This window comes from Oncorhynchus mykiss, chromosome 19 (genome assembly GCF_013265735.2).
Source record: "Oncorhynchus mykiss isolate Arlee chromosome 19, USDA_OmykA_1.1, whole genome shotgun sequence".
In the NCBI taxonomy this organism is placed as follows: Eukaryota; Metazoa; Chordata; class Actinopteri; order Salmoniformes; family Salmonidae; genus Oncorhynchus; species Oncorhynchus mykiss.
Window position 1 is genome coordinate 58,789,435 of NC_048583.1, and position 25,309 is coordinate 58,814,743.

The 25,309-nt window shown below is 41.8% G+C and overlaps 1 protein-coding gene across 1 annotated transcript in view; it reads right to left on the reverse strand.

Moving 5' to 3' along the window:
• LOC110498199 (echinoderm microtubule-associated protein-like 1) overlaps positions 1 to 24,489 on the reverse strand; it is a 104,115-nt gene extending 79,626 nt beyond the window's left edge. Inside the window, exon 1 of the mRNA XM_036955199.1 lies at positions 24,273 to 24,489. Within this exon, the coding sequence (XP_036811094.1) occupies positions 24,273 to 24,306 (34 nt within the window). The 5' untranslated portion in view covers positions 24,307 to 24,489. The remainder of the gene's footprint in view (positions 1 to 24,272) is intronic.
• Positions 24,490 to 25,309: the final 820 nt, after the last annotated feature.

Genomic DNA, 25,309 nt, shown 5'->3' on the forward strand with positions numbered 1-25,309 from the left:
ATAACCAGCCAGTATCCTAACTTAACCAGCCAGTATCATAACATAACCAGCCAGTATCATAACTCGCCAGTATCATAACCAGCCAGTATCATAACATAACCAGACAGTATCATAACATAACCAGCCAGTATCATAACATAACCAGCCAGTATCATGACCAGCCAGTATCATAACCAGCCAGTATCATAACCAGCCAGTATCATAACATAACCAGCCAGTATCATAACATAACCATCCAGTATCATAACATAACCAGGCAGTATCACAACATAACCAGCCAGTATCATACCATAACCAGCCAGTATCATAACATAACCAGCCAGTATCATAACATAACCAGCCAGTATCATAACCAGCCAGTATCATAACCAGCCAGTATCATAACATAACCAGCCAGTATCATAACCAGCCAGTATCACAACATGACCAGCCAGTATCATAACATAACCAGCCAGTATCATAACATAACCAGCCAGTATCATAACATAACCAGCCAGTATCATAACATAACCAGCCAGTATCATAACATAATCAGACAGTATCATAACATAACCAGCCAGTATCATAACATAACCAGACAGTATCATAGCTCGCCAGTATCATAACCAGCCAGTATCATAACATAACCAGCCAGTATCATAACATAACCAGCCAGTATCATAACATAACCAGCCAGTATCATAGCTCGCCAGTATCATAACCAGCCAGTATCATAACCAGCCAGTATCATAACATAGCCAGCCAGTATCATAGCTCGCCAGTATCATAACCAGCCAGTATCATAACATAACCAGCCAGTATCACAACATAACCAGCCAGTATCATAACATAACCAGCCAGTATCATAGCTCGCCAGTATCATAACCAGCCAGTATCATAACCAGCCAGTATCATAACATAACCAGCCAGCATCATAACCAGCCAGTATCATAACATGACCAGCCATTATCATACAATAACCAGCCAGTATCATAACATAACCAGCCAGTATCATACAATAACCAGCCAGTATCACAACATAACCACCCAGTATCATAACATAACCAGCCAGTATCATAACATAACCAGCCAGTATCATAACATAACCAGCCAGTATCATAACATAACCAGCCAGTCTCATAACCTGATCAGCCAGTATCATAACATAACCAGCCAGTATCATAACATAACCAGCCAGCATCATAACCAGCCAGTATCATAACATGACCAGCCAGTATCATACAATAACCAGCCAGTATCATAACATAACCAGCCAGTATCATAACATAACCAGCCAGTATCATAACATAACCAGCCAGTATCACAACATAACCAGCCAGTATCATACCATAACCAGCCAGTATCATACCATAACCAGCCAGTATCATAACATAACCAGCCAGTATCATAACAAGCCAGTATCATAACCAGCCAGTATCATAACATAACCAGCCAGTATCATAACATAAACAGACAGTATCATAACATAACCAGTCAGTATCATACCATAACCAGCTAGTATCATAACTCTCCAGTATCATAACCAGCCAGTATCATAACATAACCAAACAGTATCATAACATAACCAGCCAGTATCATAACATAACCAGCCAGTATCATGACCAGCCAGTATCATAACCAGCCAGTATCATAACCAGCCAGTATCATAACCAGCCAGTATCAATACATAACCAGCCAGTATCATAACATAACCAGCCAGTATCACAACATAACCAGCCAGTATCATACCATAACCAGCCAATATCATACCATAACCAGCCAGTATCATAACATAACCAGCCAGTATCATAACCAGCCAGTATCATAACCAGCCAGTATCATAACATAACCAGCCAGTATCATAACATAACCAGCCAGTATCATAACTCGCCAGTATCATAACCAGCCAGTATCATAACATAACCAGCCAGTATCCTAACTTAACCAGCCAGTATCATAACATAACCAGCCAGTATCATAACTCGCCAGTATCATAACCAGCCAGTATCATAACATAACCAGACAGTATCATAACATAACCAGCCAGTATCATAACATAACCAGCCAGTATCATGACCAGCCAGTATCATAACCAGCCAGTATCATAACCAGCCAGTATCATAACATAACCAGCCAGTATCATAACATAACCAGCCAGTATCATAACATAACCAGGCAGTATCACAACATAACCAGCCAGTATCATACCATAACCAGCCAGTATCATAACATAACCAGCCAGTATCATAACATAACCAGCCAGTATCATAACCAGCCAGTATCATAACCAGCCAGTATCATAACATAACCAGCCAGTATCACAACATGACCAGCCAGTATCATAACATAACCAGCCAGTATCATAACATAACCAGCCAGTATCATAACATAATCAGACAGTATCATAACATAACCAGCCAGTATCACAACATGACCAGCCAGTATCATAACATAACCAGCCAGTATCATAACATAACCAGCCAGTATCATAACATAACCAGCCAGTATCATAACATAACCAGCCAGTATCATAACATAATCAGACAGTATCATAACATAACCAGCCAGTATCATAACATAACCAGACAGTATCATAGCTCGCCAGTATCATAACCAGCCAGTATCATAACATAACCAGCCAGTATCATAACATAACCAGCCAGTATCATAACATAACCAGCCAGTATCATAACATAACCAGCCAGTATCATAGCTCGCCAGTATCATAACCAGCCAGTATCATAACCAGCCAGTATCATAAAATAACCAGCCAGTATCATACCATAACCAGCCAGTATCATAACATAACCAGCCAGTATCATAACATAACCAGCCAGTATCATAACATAACCACCCAGTATCATAACATAACCAGCCAGTATCATAACCAGCCAGTATCAATACATAACCAGCCAGTATCATAACATAACCAGCCAGTATCACAACATAACCAGCCAGTATCATACCATAACCAGCCAGTATCATAACATAACCAGCCAGTATCATGACCAGCCAGTATCATAACCAGCCAGTATCATAACCAGCCAGTATCATAACCAGCCAGTATCAATACATAACCAGCCAGTATCATAACATAACCAGCCAGTATCACAACATAACCAGCCAGTATCATACCATAACCAGCCAATATCATACCATAACCAGCCAGTATCATAACATAACCAGCCAGTATCATAACCAGCCAGTATCATAACCAGCCAGTATCATAACATAACCAGCCAGTATCATAACATAACCAGCCAGTATCATAACTCGCCAGTATCATAACCAGCCAGTATCATAACATAACCAGCCAGTATCCTAACTTAACCAGCCAGTATCATAACATAACCAGCCAGTATCATAACTCGCCAGTATCATAACCAGCCAGTATCATAACATAACCAGACAGTATCATAACATAACCAGCCAGTATCATAACATAACCAGCCAGTATCATGACCAGCCAGTATCATAACCAGCCAGTATCATAACCAGCCAGTATCATAACATAACCAGCCAGTATCATAACATAACCAGCCAGTATCATAACATAACCAGGCAGTATCACAACATAACCAGCCAGTATCATACCATAACCAGCCAGTATCATAACATAACCAGCCAGTATCATAACATAACCAGCCAGTATCATAACCAGCCAGTATCATAACCAGCCAGTATCATAACATAACCAGCCAGTATCACAACATGACCAGCCAGTATCATAACATAACCAGCCAGTATCATAACATAACCAGCCAGTATCATAACATAATCAGACAGTATCATAACATAACCAGCCAGTATCACAACATGACCAGCCAGTATCATAACATAACCAGCCAGTATCATAACATAACCAGCCAGTATCATAACATAACCAGCCAGTATCATAACATAACCAGCCAGTATCATAACATAATCAGACAGTATCATAACATAACCAGCCAGTATCATAACATAACCAGACAGTATCATAGCTCGCCAGTATCATAACCAGCCAGTATCATAACATAACCAGCCAGTATCATAACATAACCAGCCAGTATCATAACATAACCAGCCAGTATCATAGCTCGCCAGTATCATAACCAGCCAGTATCATAACCAGCCAGTATCATAACATAACCAGCCAGTATCATACCATAACCAGCCAGTATCATAACATAACCAGCCAGTATCATAACATAACCAGCCAGTATCATAACATAACCACCCAGTATCATAACATAACCAGCCAGTATCATAACCAGCCAGTATCAATACATAACCAGCCAGTATCATAACATAACCAGCCAGTATCACAACATAACCAGCCAGTATCATACCATAACCAGCCAGTATCATACCATAACCAGCAAGTATCATAACATAACCAGCCAGTATCATAACATAACCAGCCAGTATCATAGCTCGCCAGTACCATAACCAGCCAGTATCATAACATAACCAGCCAGTATCATAACCAGCCAGTATCATAACATGACCAGCCAGTATCATAACATAACCAGCCAGTATCATAACATAACCAGCCAGTATCATAACATAACCAGCCAGTATCATAACATAACCAGCCAGTATCATAACATAACCAGCCAGTATCATAACATAACCAGCCAGTATCATGACCAGCCAGTATCATAACCAGCCAGTATCATAACATAACCAGCCAGTATCATAACATAACCACTCAGTATCATAACATAACCAGCCAGTATCACAACATAACCATCCAGTATCATAACATAACCAGCCAGTATCATAACATAACCAGCCAGTATCATAACATAACCAGCCAGTATCATGACATAACCAGCCAGTATCATAACATAACCAGCCAGTATCATAACATAACCAGCCAGTATCATAACTCACCAGTATCATAACAAGCCAGTATCATAACATAATCAGACATTATCATAACATAACCAGCCAGTATCATAACATAACCAGCCAGTATCATAACCAGCCAGTGTCAATACATAACCAGCCAGTATCATAACATAACCAGCCAGTATCACAACATAACCAGCCAGTATCATACCATAACCAGCCAATATCATAACATAACCAGCCAGTATCATAACATAACCAGCCAGTATCATAACCAGCCAGTATCATAACCAGCCAGTATCATAACATAACCAGCCAGTATCATAACATAAACAGACAGTATCATAACATAACCAGCCAGTATCATACCATAACCAGCTAGTATCATAACTCTCCAGTATCATAACCAGCCAGTATCATAACCAGCCAGTATCATAACCAGCCAGTATCATACCATAACCAGCTAGTATCATAACTCTCCAGTATCATAACCAGCCAGTATCATAACCAGCCAGTATCATAACCAGCCAGTATCAATACATAACCAGCCAGTATCATACCATAACCAGCCAGTATCATACCATAACCAGCCAGTATCATAACATAACCAGCCGGTATCATAACATAACCAGCCAGTATCATAACTCACCAGTATCATAACCAGCCAGTATCATAACATAACCAGCCAGTATCCTAACTTAACCAGCCAGTATCATAACATAACCAGCCAGTATCATAACTCGCCAGTATCATAACCAGCCAGTATCATAACATAACCAGACAGTATCATAACATAACCAGCCAGTATCATAACATAACCAGCCAGTATCATAACATAACCAGGCAGTATCACAACATAACCAGCCAGTATCATAACATAACCAGCCAGTATCATAACATAACCAGCCAGTATCATAACCAGCCAGTATCATAACCAGCCAGTATCATAACATAACCAGCCAGTATCATAACCAGCCAGTATCACAACATGACCAGCCAGTATCATAACATAACCAGCCAGTATCATAACATAACCAGCCAGTATCATAACATAACCAGCCAGTATCATAACATAACCAGCCAGTATCATGACATAATCAGACAGTATCATAACATAACCAGCCAGTATCATAACAGAACCAGACAGTATCATAGCTCGCCAGTATCATAACCAGCCAGTATCATAACATAACCAGCCAGTATCATAACATAACCAGCCAGTATCATAACATAACCAGCCAGTATCATAACATAACCAGCCAGTATCATAGCTCGCCAGTATCATAACCAGCCAGTATCATAACCAGCCAGTATCATAACATAACCAGCCAGTATCATAGCTCGCCAGTATCATAACCAGCCAGTATCATAACATAACCAGCCAGTATCATAACATAACCAGCCAGTATCATAACATAACCAGCCAGTATCATAGCTCGCCAGTATCATAACCAGCCAGTATCATAACCAGCCAGTATCATAACATAACCAGCCAGCATCATAACCAGCCAGTATCATAACATGACCAGCCATTATCATACAATAACCAGCCAGTATCATAACATAACCAGCCAGTTTCATACAATAACCACCCAGTATCATAACATAACCAGCCAGTATCATAACATAACCAGCCAGTATCATAACATAACCAGCCAGTATCATAACATAACCAGCCAGTATCATAACATAACCAGCCAGTATCATAACCTGATCAGCCAGTATCATAACATAACCAGCCAGTATCATAACATAACCAGCCAGCATCATAACCAGCCAGTATCATAACATGACCAGCCAGTATCATACAATAACCAGCCAGTATCACAACATAACCAGCCAGTATCATACCATAACCAGCCAGTATCATACCATAACCAGCCAGTATCATAACATAACCAGCCAGTATCATAACCAGCCAGTATCATAACCAGCCAGTATCATAACATAACCAGCCAGTATCATAACATAAACAGACAGTATCATAACATAACCAGTCAGTATCATACCATAACCAGCTAGTATCATAACTCTCCAGTATCATAACCAGCCAGTATCATAACATAACCAGACAGTATCATAACATAACCAGCCAGTATCATAACATAACCAGCCAGTATCATGACCAGCCAGTATCATAACCAGCCAGTATCATAACCAGCCAGTATCATAACCAGCCAGTATCAATACATAACCAGCCAGTATCATAACATAACCAGCCAGTATCACAACATAACCAGCCAGTATCATACCATAACCAGCCAGTATCATACCATAACCAGCCAGTATCATAACATAACCAGCCAGTATCATAACCAGCCAGTATCATAACCAGCCAGTATCATAACATAACCAGCCAGTATCATAACATAACCAGCCAGTATCATAACTCGCCAGTATCATAACATAACCAGCCAGTATCCTAACTTAACCAGCCAGTATCATAACATAACCAGCCAGTATCATAACTCGCCAGTATCATAACCAGCCAGTATCATAACATAACCAGACAGTATCATAACATAACCAGCCAGTATCATAACATAACCAGCCAGTATCATGACCAGCCAGTATCACAACCAGCCAGTATCATAACCAGCCAGTATCATAACATAACCAGCCAGTATCATAACATAACCAGCCAGTATCATAACATAACCAGGCAGTATCACAACATAACCAGCCAGTATCATACCATAACCAGCCAGTATCATAACATAACCAGCCAGTATCATAACATAACCAGCCAGTATCATAACCAGCCAGTATCATAACCAGCCAGTATCATAACATAACCAGCCAGTATCATAACCAGCCAGTATCACAACATGACCAGCCACTATCATAACATAACCAGCCAGTATCATAACATAACCAGCCAGTATCATAACATAACCAGCCAGTATCATAACATAACCAGCCAGTATCATAACATAATCAGACAGTATCATAACATAACCAGCCAGTATCATAACATAACCAGACAGTATCATAGCTCGCCAGTATCATAACCAGCCAGTATCATAACATAACCAGCCAGTATCATAACATACCCAGCCAGTATCATAACATAACCAGCCAGTATCATAACATAACCAGCCAGTATCATAGCTCGCCAGTATCATAACCAGCCAGTATCATAACCAGCCAGTATCATAACATGACCAGCCAGTATCATAGCTCGCCAGTATCATAACCAGCCAGTATCATAACATAACCAGCCAGTATCATAACATAACCAGCCAGTATCATAACATAACCAGCCAGTATCATAGCTCGCCAGTATCATAACCAGCCAGTATCATAACCAGCCAGTATCATAACATAACCAGCCAGCATCATAACCAGCCAGTATCATAACATGACCAGCCAGTATCATACAATAACCAGCCAGTATCATAACATAACCAGCCAGTATCATAACATAACCAGCCAGTATCATAACATAACCAGCCAGTATCATAACATAACCAGCCAGTATCATAACCTGATCAGCCAGTATCATAACATAACCAGCCAGTATCATAACATAACCAGCCAGTATCATGACCAGCCAGTATCATAACCAGCCAGTATCATAACCAGCCAGTATCATAACCAGCCAGTATCAATACATAACCAGCCAGTATCATAACATAACCAGCCAGTATCACAACATAACCAGCCAGTATCATACCATAACCAGCCAGTATCATACCATAACCAGCCAGTATCATAACATAACCAGCCAGTATCATAACCAGCCAGTATCATAACCAGCCAGTATCATAACATAACCAGCCAGTATCATAACATAACCAGCCAGTATCATAACTCGCCAGTATCATAACATAACCAGCCAGTATCCTAACTTAACCAGCCAGTATCATAACATAACCAGCCAGTATCATAACTCGCCAGTATCATAACCAGCCAGTATCATAACATAACCAGACAGTATCATAACATAACCAGCCAGTATCATAACATAACCAGCCAGTATCATGACCAGCCAGTATCATAACCAGCCAGTATCATAACCAGCCAGTATCATAACATAACCAGCCAGTATCATAACATAACCAGCCAGTATCATAACATAACCAGGCAGTATCACAACATAACCAGCCAGTATCATACCATAACCAGCCAGTATCATAACATAACCAGCCAGTATCATAACATAACCAGCCAGTATCATAACCAGCCAGTATCATAACCAGCCAGTATCATAACATAACCAGCCAGTATCATAACCAGCCAGTATCACAACATGACCAGCCAGTATCATAACATAACCAGCCAGTATCATAACATAACCAGCCAGTATCATAACATAACCAGCCAGTATCATAACATAACCAGCCAGTATCATAACATAATCAGACAGTATCATAACATAACCAGCCAGTATCATAACATAACCAGACAGTATCATAGCTCGCCAGTATCATAACCAGCCAGTATCATAACATAACCAGCCAGTATCATAACATAACCAGCCAGTATCATAACATAACCAGCCAGTATCATAACATAACCAGCCAGTATCATAGCTCGCCAGTATCATAACCAGCCAGTATCATAACCAGCCGGTATCATAACATAACCAGCCAGTATCATAGCTCGCCAGTATCATAACCAGCCAGTATCATAACATAACCAGCCAGTATCATAACATAACCAGCCAGTATCATAACATAACCAGCCAGTATCATAGCTCGCCAGTATCATAACCAGACAGTATCATAACCAGCCAGTATCATAACATAACCAGCCAGCATCATAACCAGCCAGTATCATAACATGACCAGCCAGTATCATACAATAACCAGCCAGTATCATAACATAACCAGCCAGTATCATAACATAACCAGCCAGTATCATAACATAACCAGCCAGTATCATAACATAACCAGCCAGTATCATAACCTGATCAGCCAGTATCATAACATAACCAGCCAGTATCATAACATAACCAGCCAGTATCATAACCAGCCAGTATCATAACATGACCAGCCAGTATCATACAATAACCAGTCAGTATCATAACATAACCAGCCAGTATCATAACATAACCAGCCAGTATCATAACATAACCAGCCAGTATCATAACATAACCAGCCAGTATCATAACATAACCAGCCAGTATCATGACCAGCCAGTATCATAACCAGCCAGTATCATAACCAGCCAGTATCATAACATAACCAGCCAGTATCATAACATAACCAGCCAGTATCATAACATAACCAGCCAGTATCACAACATAACCAGCCAGTATCATACCATAACCAGCCAGTATCATAACATAACCAGCCAGTATCGTAACATAACCATCCAGTATCATAACATAACCAGACAGTATCATAACATAACCAGCCAGTATCATAACATAACCAGCCAGTATCATAACCAGCCAGTATCATAACATAACCAGCCAGTATCATAACATAACCAGCCAGTATCATAACATAACCAGCCAGTATCATAACATGACCAGCCAGTATCAGAACATGACCAGCCAGTAACAATACATAACCAGCCAGTATCATAACATAACTATCCAGTATCATAACCAGCCAGTATCATAACATAACCAGCCAGTATCATAACATAATCAGCCAGTATCATAACATAACCAGCCAGTATCATAACATAACCAGCCAGTATCATAACATAACCAGCCAGTATCATAACATAACCAGCCAGTATAATAACCAGCCAGTATCATAACATAACCAGCCAGTATCTTAACATGACCAACCAGTATCATAACATGACCAGCCGGTATCATAACATAACCAGCCAGTATCATAACTAGCCAGTATCATAACATAACCAGCCAGTATCATAACATGACCAGCCAGTGTCATAACATAACCAGCCAGAATCATAACTTGCCAGTATCATAACATAACCAGCCAGTATCATATCCTGATCAGGCAGTATCATAATATAAACAGCCAGTATCATAACCAGCCAGTATCATAACATAACCAGCCAGAATCATAACATAACCAGCCAGTATCATACCATAACCAGTCAGAATCATAACATAACCAGCCAGTATCATAACATGACCAGCCAGTATCATAACATACCCAGCCAGTATCATAACATAACCAGCCAGTATCATAACATAACTAGCCAGTATCATAACATAACCAGCCAGTATCATAATATAAACAGCTAGTATCATAATATGACCAGCCAATACCACAGTACACCAAAGTGCCTCATTTTTAGCCAGCAGCAGACCACCCTGCACCCCACTGCTATTTGCCTCTGAATCTAAGCAGGGTTGGTCCTGGTCGGTTCCTGGATGAGGGCCAGTAGGAGGCACTCTTTCCTCTGGTCTAAAAACAAATATCCCAATGCCCCAGGGTAGTGATTGGGGACATTGTAGGGTGCCGTCTTTCGGGTGTTCTGACTCTCTGGTCACTAAAGATCCCATGGCACTTATTATGAGAGTAGGGGTGTTAACCTGGTGTCCTGGCTACATTCCCAATCTGGCCCTCGTACAATCATGGCAACCTAATCATCCCCAGCTTCCAATTGGGTCATTCATCCCCCTGTAACTTTTCCCCAGGTTGTTGCTGTAAATGGGAATGTGTTCTTTGTCAACTTACCTGGTAAAATAATAATAAAAATAAAAAAATGTCAAACATAGGGACTTGGAAGAGAGGGAATATTATATTGCTATTAATTTCATCGTGTTAGTTCTATTCTAATGTCACGGGTTCAGCACAGAAGCATTGTCACGGTACTGTGTTCAGAGAAGTGCTAGTGCCAAATCATAGAAGCTAAGGTTCTTGTGATTTATGAATCTGGGTCACATTCCTTGTTCTGGCTTAGTCTTCCGTCACAGTCTAGTTTTGCATTATGTGCAGACTTGAAAAATGAATTTCCATTTCCTATCTTACTTCCTCACTATCATGATGTCTGTCCTTGATTCACGTGGTTACTAACACCAACAAAATGGCTACTACTAGAAACAGTTCAACTACCTAGTACATTGTTCTCTCTAATTCAAGGTTAAGTGAATCTATTTTGGGGGAGACATTGTTCTCATCACGGAGGCATCAAACAAAGTGCCCTGTCTCCTCCTCCTCCCCCCTCTCTCTCTCCCTCTCTCCCCCTCTCTCTCCCTCTCTCCCCCTCTCTCTCCCTCTCCCCCTCTCTCTTTCTCTGCTTCATCTCAATAGCATAAAGTGGCTTCTTCTCCTCGTCTCCATGCTTTAATCTCTAATGATGGGATAGAAATTGGAGGAGGATGCCAATTCCTCATAGAGATCCACCATATAGCTTTCATCTTCCTAGGTTTTCTAATAAGTGCCGTTGAAGGAGAAGAGATGAGGAGACGAGGACAGGAAATTGCTATTAAGCTGACTGAGATGCAGCCGAAGAATGTCCCCACTCTGAGATGCAGCCTCAGGCAGAAGGAGGAACCTGCCCTTGGGATGGAAATAGACGGTAATCCTGAGGAGGCTGTGGATAGGCATATTACCCAGCAGCTTTTATACATCTAACACTTAACGTATACAGTCAGCACAGTACAGTAGATAGAGCTACATAACAATTATATTGAACCTTCAATCAAAGCCCCAAAGGATCTGGGTGTGAAACACAGTTATTGAACTATTCCAAAAGTTAACTTTGAAGCTGAATCTTTAAATAAAAAAAAATAAAAAATAAATGTCCAATTGAAATTGACTTCGGTCTTTGACGACAACATCAACGCTTGATCTGGCTCTGTCAAACATCTTGTAGATGTCAAGATGAGATTGTTTAGTGTGTCAGTCAGGCTGGCGTGGACCTCACCACAGGAACCGACAGAGCCTTGTTAGCCCAGCCTGACACAGCCCAGAAAAACACAGGATGGATCCCAAATTGCACACTCTACCCTATATAGCGAGGGCAACACGGTACCATCTGGGGCGTGGGAACACACACACACACACACACACACTGCACACCACGTCCCATCACACTGGCATGTATCTGGCTCCGACTGTGTGTGTTTGCTAATGAGGTCTCTTCAAATCACAAGTGTTAAACAGCAAGAGGTCATAAGCACTATATGCTGCCTGTGATTTGGCTGTGAGCACAGTACTGACAAGTCCTATTCAATGCAATTTAACGTTATTCATCTTTGACGGGCAATTATAGCGACTACTCCGTCCTTTTGTAGATACAATGCACAATTCATTTCCCTGTGTAACTGCCGTTCACCATACCTCATCGTCCTGACCTTCAAAGCTAAGTCCTACGTCCACAGTACCCTCTGGGCTTCCATGGATTCCTTCTAGTCAGCCAATGACGTCATAAAGTTCTCTATGCGCCTCAATAAGAAAATGTGCTCAACATGCTCACAAATGAACTCGTGAAGATGCACACACGCACACACACATGCACACACGCACACACGCACACGCGCGCGCGCGCACACACACACACACACACACACACACACAAACACACACACACACACACACATTATTTTCTTTAGGAACATAGTGGAGTAAAATTTGTCAAAACTATAAATACAGTGCCTTACGAAAGTATTCGGCCCCCTTGAACTTTGCGACCTTTTGCCACATTTCAGGCTTCAAACATAAAGATATAAAACTGTATTTTTTTGTGAAGAATCAACAACAAGTGGGACACAATCATGAAGTGGAACGACATTTATTGGATATTTCAAACTTTTTTAACAAATCAAAAACTGAAAAATTGGGCGTGCAAAATTATTCAGCCCCTTTACTTTCAGTGCAGCAAACTCTCTCCAGAAGTTCAGTGAGGATCTCTGAATGATCCAATGTTGACCTAAATGACTAATGATGATAAATACAATCCACCTGTGTGTAATCAAGTCTCCGTATAAATGCACCTGCACTGTGATAGTCTCAGAGGTCCGTTAAAAGCGCAGAGAGCATCATGAAGAATAAGGAACACACCAGGCAGGTCCGAGATACTGTTGTAAAGAAGTTTAAAGCCGGATTTGGATACAAAAAGATTTCCCAAGCTTTAAACATCCCAAGGACCCCTTATCAGAGATGCAGCCAAGAGGCCCATGATCACTCTGGATGAACTGCAGAGATCTACAGCTGAGGTGGGAGACTCTGTCCATAGGACAACAATCAGTCGTATATTGCACAAATCTGGCCTTTATGGAAGAGTGGCAAGAAGAAAGCCATTTCTTAAAGATATCCATAAAAAGTGTCGTTTAAAGTTTGCCACAAGCCACCTGGGAGACACACCAAACATGTGGAAGAAGGTGCTCTGGTCAGATGAAACCAAAATGTAAATTTTTGGCAACAATGCAAAAAGTTATGTTTGGCGTAAAAGCAACACAGCTGAACACACCATTCCCACGGTCAAACATGGTGGTGGCAGCATCATGGTTTGGGCCTGCTTTTCTTCAGCAGGGACAGGGAAGATGGTTGAAATTGATGGGAAGATGGATGGAGCCAAATACAGGACCATTCTGGAATAAAACCTGATGGAGTCTGCAAAAAACCTGAGACTGGGACGGAGATTTGTCTTCCAACAAGACAATGATCCAAAACATAAAGCAAAATCTACAATGGAATGGTTCAAAAATAAACATATCCAGGTGTTAGAATGGCCAAGTCAAAGTCCAGACCTGAATCCAATCGAGAATCTGTGGAAAGAACTGAAAACTGCTGTTCACAAATGCTCTCCATCCAACCTCACTGAGCTCGAGCTGTTTTGCAAGGAGGAATGGGAAAAAATGTCAGTCTCTCGATGTGCAAAACTGATAGAGACATACCCCAAGCGACTTACAGCTGTAATCGCAGCAAAAGGTGGCGCTACAAAGTTTTAACTTAAGGGGGCTGAATAATTTTGCACGCCCAATTTTTCAGTTTTTGATTTGTTAAAAAAGTTTGAAATATCCAATAAATGTCGTTCCACTTCATGATTGTGTCCCACTTGTTGTTGATTCTTCACAAAAAAATACAGTTTTATATCTTTATGTTTGATGCCTAAAATGTGGCAAAAGTTCGCAAAGTTCAAGGCAAGGCACTGTAGTAAAGTACAGATCCCCAAAAAACTACTTAAGTAGTACTTTAAAGTATTTTTTACTTAAGTACTTTACACCACTGGACACAGTTAGGTCTTTTTTTCACCCCATGACAAAATGTGTAGAGTTCCAGGTAATCAGCTTTAAACCTGCAACATTCTCTCCACCAACCAGAGGGATGTGAACCGTTTGTGTCATGAATAGTGCTTGTGCCTATAGAAATAGACGTGGCGAGGAGCATGGAATGTTGCCCAATGCTGGAAGTGGGGCCCCCTTCGAGTGAAAAAGTTTGGGGACCCCTGGACTACAGAGTGCAGACATTCCAGTGGACACTGGATACAGTACTTCATCACTGGGTAGACTGGGTCCAATAGGTCTGCACCATTTGTATTTTCTGAGGCGTGCGATGCTTCATGTTCTGTGAAGCGACTACAATATTAATCACATCTGACTTGGCCGCTCTGAATTTGTGTTTGTCCCCTCCCCCACTTCCTGTACAGATAGGAACACACACACGCACGCACGCACGCACACACACACACACACACACACACACACACATTTATTTTGCATCTGACACAGGCTTTGAATGCATCACTTGGAAAGAAACTCAAGTAATCTCAGCTAGACCTACAGTCAAAAGGCACACAGACCCAGTATTTGAAATCAATGCAGCCAAGAATAAATGCAGCTTGTGAAACCATGCATCTCAGCATCCACGGTTGAGGACATTCCAATGTACTGTATACAATGTCATAAACCACATTTACATCAATGATGTGCATAAACCCTAGATGACTGAAGCCACCGCGCAGCCATCTTGGTACGTTTGGAAGCTAATATAAATGCATTTATTAAATGTCTACATTCGTTTTTGAAACATTTATTATATTACAGACACCTTGATGAATACTTTTAAATTATATTGTGTGAGCTAAACAAATAGGACAACAACAAATAGGAACAAATATATTTTTTAGAGAGTACTAATGTTGCTGTCCCCACTACAACAACAAAATACTTACGTACGTGTAATTTGCCCTTGAGACATTTAATTGATCTACTGTAGAATTCCATTCATTCTTATGGAGGACTGCTCCTACCGGGGAGTAGCAATATGGCCGACCGCTGGCTACAAAGCCTCTCAATGGCCAATACATAGCTTCAGCAATCCAGGGTTTACACACGTCATTGGTTTCCGTCCAACCATTTCATTAAGATGAATTACGTGAAAAAAGTCACGACTGGCCAGATGAAAATGCCTGTACAACTGTATAAATGCCGGCAAGACAGTTTGTTTGTTTTTGACACGGTGGGATCTTTTTGTGTCTGTAAAGTGTATTATGCGAGAAAGAGCAGTGGAAACGCCTATGCTCAAATATTGATATAATAGCCATCATATCGAAGTAAACTTCACACAATGATATGTTGTGTGGTCCTCCCACTATGACTCGGAAAAGCCACGACCAGCCTTTCAAAGCACTTCATGGCTACCGACGTGAGTGCTATGAAGCTGTAGTCTTAGGCCACAATAGACGTCATATCCCTAGGGGTACTTGTCGGCAAGCAACAGAGGGATGTTTGACATCGGTGGCCCAGAAACTATTCCCATCCCCATGTACTGTCTGCAGCTCTCTGAGTTAAAACTGATGGCTATTTGTCACAAACGCAGAACTGTCAACTCTCATCACATGTATAATACATCTCAGTTACACCAGGCAGGTACCCAATCTGCCACCTCCTCCACCACCATCCAACTCATCCTTTGTTTGTTGCCCCAGGATGACCGTGGTATGAGCTAGCACTGCAAATCAATTGGAGAGTAAAGGGATTGATTGCATCAAAGAAAACCATATATATTTTTACTGCTGCTCTTTAATTATTTGTTACTTTTATTTATTTTTTATTTTTTTTTGGGGGGGGGGGGGGGGGGGGGTATTTTTCTTAAAACTGCATTGTTGGTTAAGGGCTTGTAAGTCAGCATTTCACTGTAAGGTCTACCTACACCTGTTGTATTCGGGGTATGTGACAAATATAAATGGATTTGGTTTGATTTGAAACAGAGAATCATGTGTCTTGGGCATGACCTAAAGGTAGATCAAATCCAATTTTATTAGTCCCATGCACCAAATACAACAGGTGAAACCTTACAGTGAAATGCTTACTTACTTAGATAGGGTGTGCTGTGGATTCTATCACTCAATATAGCTGACATCATGATTACAGCCTACAATATGTCATGTTTTAGTTAATATGCTTCATAAAGAATAATGTATACTCTTACCAAAGGCAATAAGTGTCTATATAAGGCATCAGACCTCAAAATAATCTCTGTCCATATTACAGTTCTTGAAAGCCTTACAGTTTCCACTACTTTTGATAATGCTTTTCCAGTCAGGTACTTTCCTTCGTACAATAAGACGCTGAAATGGTCTCACATTCGTTCTTATGCGTTGTTGCCACGACAAACCACAAACATTTCCACTTCCAACCAGCTTCCAGCCTTTGCTCATACTGAAGGAATGTACACATTTGTAAACATGTGTGCACACTGACACCTAGTGGTAGGGAGTTGTAGCGCATGAGACTGTCACAGTTGGTGGGCAAGTGGCACAGTCTTAACTCTGTCCAGTTCTACTATTTCTCATCTTGAAATCAGATTTTTAACTTAACCCTAACATTAACATCACCATTAACCTGATGTCTAACCCTAACCTTAAATTAAGACCAAAAGCTACATTTTGTTTTCATACATTTTAGGATAGCCAATTTTGACTTTGCCACTTGCCCATCAAGAACGCCCCCCCCCCCCCCCCCCCCCCCTTGGGTTCTCAGCTGAACATATCGACCACAGCAGGCTCCATGGGAACGACAATCTCAATGCTCTTTTTTAGCATTTAGAAAACGTTAAGACTCCTCACTTGCGATATGGTTTTTGAAAAATAAAGCCCTCTACATTCACATCATACCAAAATAATTTCACAATTGCAAAAATATACACATACTGTACACGGTTTTAATCGCTTTTAACACAGTTGCAGCCAACGTAATTCAGTTTAAAAAAATTATATCATGGCTCTAGAAGCTTCTGATAGGCTAATTGACATCATTTGAGTCAATTGGAGGTGTACCTGTGGATGTATTTCAAGGTCTACCTTCAAGCTCAGTGCCTTTTTTGACATCATGGGAAAATCAAAGAAATCAGCCAAGACCTCAGCCAAGACCAGGTAGAACTCCACAAGTCTGGTTCATCCTTGGGAGCAATTTCCAAATGCCTGAAGGTACCATGTTCATCTGCACAAACAATAGTATGCAAGTATAAACACCATAGGGCCATGCAGCCATCATACTCATCAGGAAGGAGAAGCATTCTGTCTCCTAGAGATGAACGTACTTTGGTGCGAACAGTGCAAATCAATCCCAGAACAACAGTAAAGGACCTTGTGGAGATGCTGGGGGGAAACGGGTACAAAAGTATCTATATACACAGTAAAATGAGTCCTATATCGAAAATAACCTGAAAGGCCTCTCAGCAAGGAAGAAGCCACTGCTCCAAAACTGCCATAAAAAAGCCAGACGACGGTTTGCAACTGCACATGGGGACGGTTTGCAACTGCACATGGGGACGGTTTGCAACTGCACATGGGGATGGTTTGCAACTGCACATGGGGACGGTTTGCAACTGCACATGGGGATGGTTTGCAACTGCACATGGGGACGGTTTGCAACTGCATATGGGGACAAAGATCATACTTTTTTGGAGAAATGTCCTCTGGTCTGATGAAACAAACATAGAACTGTTTGGCCATAATGACCATCGTTATGTTTGGAGGAAAAAGGGGGAGGCTTGCAGGCCAAAGAACATCATCCCAACCGTGAAGCACGGGGGTGGCAACATCATGTTGTGGGGGTGCTTTGCTGCGGGAGAGACTGGTGCAGTTCACAAAATAGATGGCATCATGAGAAGGGAAAATTCTGTGGATATATTGAAGCAACATCTCAAGACATCAGGAAGGATGTTAAAGCTTGATCACAAATGGGTCTTCCAAATGGACGGATGACCCAAAGCATACTTCCAAAGTTGTGGCAAAATGGCTTAAGGACAACAAAGTCAAGGTATTGGAGTGGCCATCACAAAGCCCCTGACATCAATCCTATAGAATATTTGTGTGCCGAACTGAAAAAAGCATGTGTGAGCGAACAGGCCTACAAACCTGACTCAGTTACACTCACTCTGTCAGGAGGAATGGGCCAAAATTCACCCAACTTGTTGTGGAAGGCTACCCGAAACATTTGACCCAAGTTAAACAATTTAAAGGCAATGCTACAAAATACTAATTGAGTGTATGTAAACTTCTGACCCACTGGGAATGTGATGAAAGAAATGAAAGCTGATATAGATCATTCTCTTTTCTATTGTTCTGACATTTCACATTCTTAAAATAAAGTGCTGATCCTAACTGACCTAAGACAGGGCATTTTTTACTCTGATTAAATGTCAGGAATTGTGAAAAACTGAGTTTAAATATATTTCGCTAAGGTGTATGTAAACTTCCGACATCAACTGTATGAGTTATGCTGTTAGAGCTTTTGTGCCGAATGCAGTGAGGTGTTTCAGGTGTCACATTTACGGGCATGTCACAGCAGTGTGTAGGAGGGAGAATCCAAAGATGTGGGAATTTTGCAGGAGGACATGGGACAGAGGAATGTGTAGTTTCGGTGGAAAACTTCTGTAGGGGTGCTCATGTTGCTGGGAATCGGAGGTGTCCGGTGCGTGAGGCAGGTTGAGGTTGCCAGGTTTAGAGTAGTGCAGAAAGTGTCCTTTGCTGAGGCATTTAAGAAAGTAGAGGAGGATGGGTCAAGGGTGGGGATTCCTGTGAATAGTAGGTCAGTGCAGAACAGAGATATAGGCAAACGAGTGATATGTTTCAGCAACGTTGGCTTGCTATGTCTTCATAGCAATGGTTATCAGCTGTACCACAGAGATGTAAGTCACCGAAAATAGATGATTTGGTGGCAGCTGCAGAGAAGTATTTGGAGGTACGAGATTTGACTTCAGAAGAGTTACAGGGTGTGTTGAGTGAGTGGTGTCTCGTCCTTTCAGGTCGTTGGCCTGGGGTAGGATCTGATAGGGTTAAAGTAGTGGAAGAAGGTGATGGATTTTAATAGTATAGGGTTAGTTGGTAGGGTAGCCTCATTAAAAATAGATTTTAATTATATATATACAGTGCCTTGCGAAAGTATTCGGCCCCCTTGAACTTTGCGACCTTTTGCCACATTTCAGGCTTCAAACATAAAGATATAAAACTGTATTTTTTTGTGAAGAATCAACAACAAGTGGGACACAATCATAAAGTGGAACGACATTTATTGGATATTTCAAACTTTTTTAACAAATCAAAAACTGAAAAATTGGCCGTGCAAAATTATTCAGCCCCCTTAAGTTAATACTTTGTAGCGCCACCTTTTGCTGCGATTACAGCTGTAAGTCGCTTGGGGTATGTCTCTATCAGTTTTGCACATCGAGAGACTGAAATTTTTTCCCATTCCTCATTGCAAAACAGCTCGAGCTCAGTGAGGTTGGATGGAGAGCATTTGTGAACAGCAGTTTTCAGTTCTTTCCACAGATTCTCGATTGGATTCAGGTCTGGACTTTGACTTGGCCATTCTAAGACCTGGATATGTTAATTTTTGAACCATTCCATTGTAGATTTTGCTTTATGTTTTGGATCATTGTCTTGTTGGAAGACAAATCTCTGTCCCAGTCTCAGGTCTTTTGCAGACTCCATCAGGTTTTCTTCCAGAATGGTCCTGTATTTGGCTCCATCCATCTTCCCATCAATTTTAACCATCTTCCCTGTCCCTGCTGAAGAAAAGCAGGCCCAAACCATGATGCTGCTACCACCATGTTTGACAGTGGGGATGGTGTGAGCTGTGTTGCTTTTACGCCAAACATAACGTTTTGCATTGTTGCCAAAAAGTTCAATTTTGGTTTCATCTGAGCAGAGCACCTTCTTCCACATGTTTGGTGTGTCTCCCATGTGGCTTGTGGCAAACTCTAAACAACACTTTTTATGGATATCTTTAAGAAATGGCTTTCTTCTTGCCACTCTTCCATAAAGGCCAGATTTGTGCAATATATGACTGATTGTTGTCCTATGGACAGAGTCTCCCACCTCAGCTGTAGATCTCTGCAGTTCATCCAGAGTGATCATGGGCCTCTTGGCTGCATCTCTGATCAGTCTTCTCCTTGTATGAGCTCAAAGTTTAGAGGGACGGCCAGGTCTTGGTAGATTTGCAGTGGTCTGATACTCCTTCCATTTCAATATTATCGCTTGCACAGTGCTCCTTGGGATGTTTAAAGCTTGGGAAATCTTTTTGTATCCAAATCCAGCTTTAAACTTCTTCACAACAGTATCTCGGACCTGCCTGGTGTGTTCCTTGTTCTTCATGATGCTCTCTGCGCTTTTGACGGACCTCTGAGACTATCACAGTGCAGGTGCATTTATACGGAGACTTGATTACACACAGGTGGATTGTATTTATCATCATTAGTCATTTAGGTCAACATTGGATCATTCAGAGATCCTCACTGAACTTCTGGAGAGAGTTTGCTGCACTGAAAGTAAAGGGGCTGAATAATTTTGCATGCCCAATTTTTCCGTTTTTGATTTGTTAAAAAAGTTTGAAATATCCAATAAATGTCGTTCCACTTCATGATTATGTCCCACTTGTTGTTGATTCTTCACAAAAAAATACAGTTTTATATCTTTATGTTTGAAGCCTGAAATGTGGCAAAAGGTCGCAAAGTTCAAGGGGGCCGAATGCTTTCGCAAGGCACTGTATACACAGTGCATTCATAAAGTATTCAGACCCCTTGACTTTTTCCACATTTTGTTACATTACAGCCTTATTCTGAAATTGATTAAATAGCTTTTTTCTCTCAACAATCTACGCACAATACACCATAATGAAAAAGCAAAAACAAATGTACATAAAAAAAAAAAATGGAAATATAACATTTACATAAGTATTTGGACCCAATGTACTTTGTTGAAGCTCCTTTGGAAGCGATTACAGCCTTGAGTCTTCTTGGGTATGGCACTACAAGCTTGGCACACCAGTATTTGGGGAGTTTCACCCATTCTCCTCTGCAGATGCTCTCAAGCCCTGTCAGGATGGATGGGGAGTGTTGCTGCACAGCTACTTTCTGGTCTGTCCAGAGATGCTTGATCGGGTTCAAGTCCGGCCTCTGGCTGGGCCACTCAAGAACATTCAGAGACTTGTCCCGAAGCCACTCCTCCTGTTGTCTCGGTTGTGTGCTTAGGGTTGTTGTCCTGTCGGCAGGTGAACAGTCACCCCAATAAATGTTTTGTCATACTGTCAGCCAATCAGCATTTAGAGGTCGAACCATCCAGTTCATTGCGCGGTGTAGCCTATTTATGTAGGCCACCCGGATAATAGCTGTCCCATTCTTTCTGCCATGATTCCACCATAACTCTTCATGTGCACAAAGAACATATGCCACAAGGACCTAAGTGTTGGCGTAGCAGTTTTCTATCTATCAATAGATCCGGTCCGGACAGAGATACTCCTCAAGGGAAGAGAATAGGAGTGTCTGCTCTAGTCAACCTATTTCTATTATTAAACCTCTGCTATGCCATTCTCTTGCTTGAAGGTGGAGCTGCTTCTCATAGGTGAATCTTATCTTCTTCTTTTTTTCCATGGCCATACATTAGCCAAGTAGCCTATGAATAAAGGTTTATTATGGTCTACCCTCTCCTGTTTTTTCTAGCGAGAGGCAGCTTGATGTACAAGTACACTGGACAGGACACGAGTCTATCCACAGGGTCTTACACCCAATCTGAGCAGAGACACGTCGGGTCCCATTTTTACAGTCTATGGTAGGACTCAACCCGGGGACCGAACGGCCAACCTTCCAATTTAAGGGCGGACACCACAAGGACACTGAGTTGGTTAATGAAAAAAACAAAACTCATTCAAATTAAATAAATATACGTCAGAATATATTTACTATTTTTTTTTTTTCATTAACTTTAAAGAACTGTATGTCTCACAACATAGTTAGGACTTTGAATTTTTAATTGAACCTTTATTTAACTAATCAAGTCAGTTAAGAACAAATTCTTATTTACAATGACAGCCTACCCCAGACGACGCCCTATGGGACTCCCAATCACAGCCAGATGTGATACAGGCTGGATTCAAAACAGGGTGTCTGTAGTGATGCCTTTTGCACTGAGATACAGTGCCTTAGCCTTCGGGGAGCCTAAGGATGAGCCATGAAGATGTCTTGAACATGCCCATGTCCCTTTTTCTCAACTTACAGTCTGCTTAGCTAGTTTAGTGCTACACAGTTTTGATTTAGTATAGCTATGGAGTGAGAGTGCTGGGAGTGAGGAAGTAAAGGGACTATCCCAGACCCCATGGGGAGGGCAGGGGTGACAGCTCATTGTATCTCCTCCCCTGCCGGTGCTGCTGTCAACCTTCAGCTCTTCTCAGTCTCATGCTGTACTTGTGTGAAATGAGCCCTCACTTAATGCCAGTCAGTCACACCAGATACGTGGGCAAACATAAACACACAAGCCCATGTGGGAACAGCTCATTTGTGTCTGATGTCAGAGAAACTAGAAATGGAAATGAACACTGATTACAGTAAATTTAATGACACAGAAATCACTATCGGCCACTCGCTGTGAGGCACTGTCAAGCAGAAAACCATTGTTAAGAACCCCTCCCTCTCTCCTACAAACATGCACACAGTTATGTAAATAAGTCTCCATATGACAGAAAAGTACAGAAAATAAAGTCTCCATATATGGTCACATGAGGGGAAGCTCTCCTCTGGCTGAATATTTGCAGGGTGAGCTGTCCCAGTGGTCTCAGACCAACACAGGAAGGAGCTGATTGGCCCTGTATGTCTGTCTGCTTGCCCTCTCAGTCTGCTTGCCTGCCCTGTCTGTCTGCCTGCCCTCTCTGTCTGTCTGCCTGTCCTCTCAGTCTGCTTGCTTGCCCTGTCTGTCTGCCTGTCCCCTCAGTCTGCTTGCTTGCCCTGTCTGTCTGCCTGTCCTCTCAGTCTGCTTGCCTGCCCTGTCTGTCTGCCTGCCCTCTGTCTGTCTGCTTGCCCTCTCTGTCTGTCTGTCTGTCTGCCTGCCCTCTCTGTCTGTCTGCTTGCCCCCCGTGTCTGTCTGCCTGCCTGCCCTCTCTGTCTGTCTGTTTGCCCTCTCTGTCTGTCTGTCTGCCTGCCCTCTCTGTCTGTCTGTCTGCCCTCTCTGTCTGTCTGTCTGTCTGTCTGTCTGCCTGCCCTCTCTGTCTGCCTGTCTTTATGCTTGCTTTCCCTCTCTCTCCGTTTGTCTGAATGCCTGTCTACCTGTCTGTCTGTTTTTCTGCCTGTCTGTCTGACACTCACCCATAGGCAGTCCCTCGCAGCCGCAGTCTGACATGGTGACGAGGGACTGTTAGTAACGTCTTCTCTCCCCTCCAGCTGTGTCAGAGGGCTCCTGCTTCTCCTCCTCTCACAGAGTGTGTGTGCTGCCCCTCCACTACACGGCAGGCTGTGTGAGACCCTGGAGCGGAGTGGTCACCGTCTAACAGGCCGTGGGTCTGTGTGCCTCTCCGAGTGTGCTTTGACTGCGGGACCCTAAGCATGCCTATCATAACACTAATGTCCAGGCTGCTATTGGACAGTACATCTGTTGGCAGCCCTACCCATCGGGATGACTCAGCTCATTTCATCTTATGAATATTGAGAGGCCTCCTTTCTGAACCTAAAAAAAAGGTGTCAAATCCATGCTTTCTTTTAGATTTTAAATGTCCATACATTTTCGGTACATTTCCTGGAAGATAAATAAATTATCTTTAAAAACAAAGAGACATTTAGCAAATACAAACATTTAGATTTACTTTACTGTTCTTTTTCGTACCGGAGAAACATGATATTGTCGAATGTTACTTTTCAAAGGGAATGTAGCATCTGCAGCAGAGAGAGGATTTCATCCTGAACACAGCTGTTGCTTTAAGGAATGATACCTCCTCAGTCGAAAAAGACTCCTGCATTAACGTGGGAGTGCTCCTGTGAATACTTTGGTTCTGTTGGCAGAAGTAGTAGTGTATGTCTGCCACTAGAGGGCGCCAATGTTAAATTGCACATTGTATTGGTATTCATGCTTAAAAACACTGCAAAGGCACAATTGTTTGAAAATCTGTCATCTTGTCTCCCAGCCTTTATCTGCACTGATTAGAACAGTTTTGATAGGTGAATACAATATGGTGATCATCATTAGTCTGGCTTTTCAGCTGGTCAGTGCAGTGAAGAAGAGGAGGTTAGGTAGCGACAGACTTACATTTTTTATTGAACCTTTATTTTGACAGGGAGTCTTGCTGAGACCAAGGTCACTTTTGCAGATGAGCTCTTACACATCAATACAGTATAAAAAGCCAAACAGA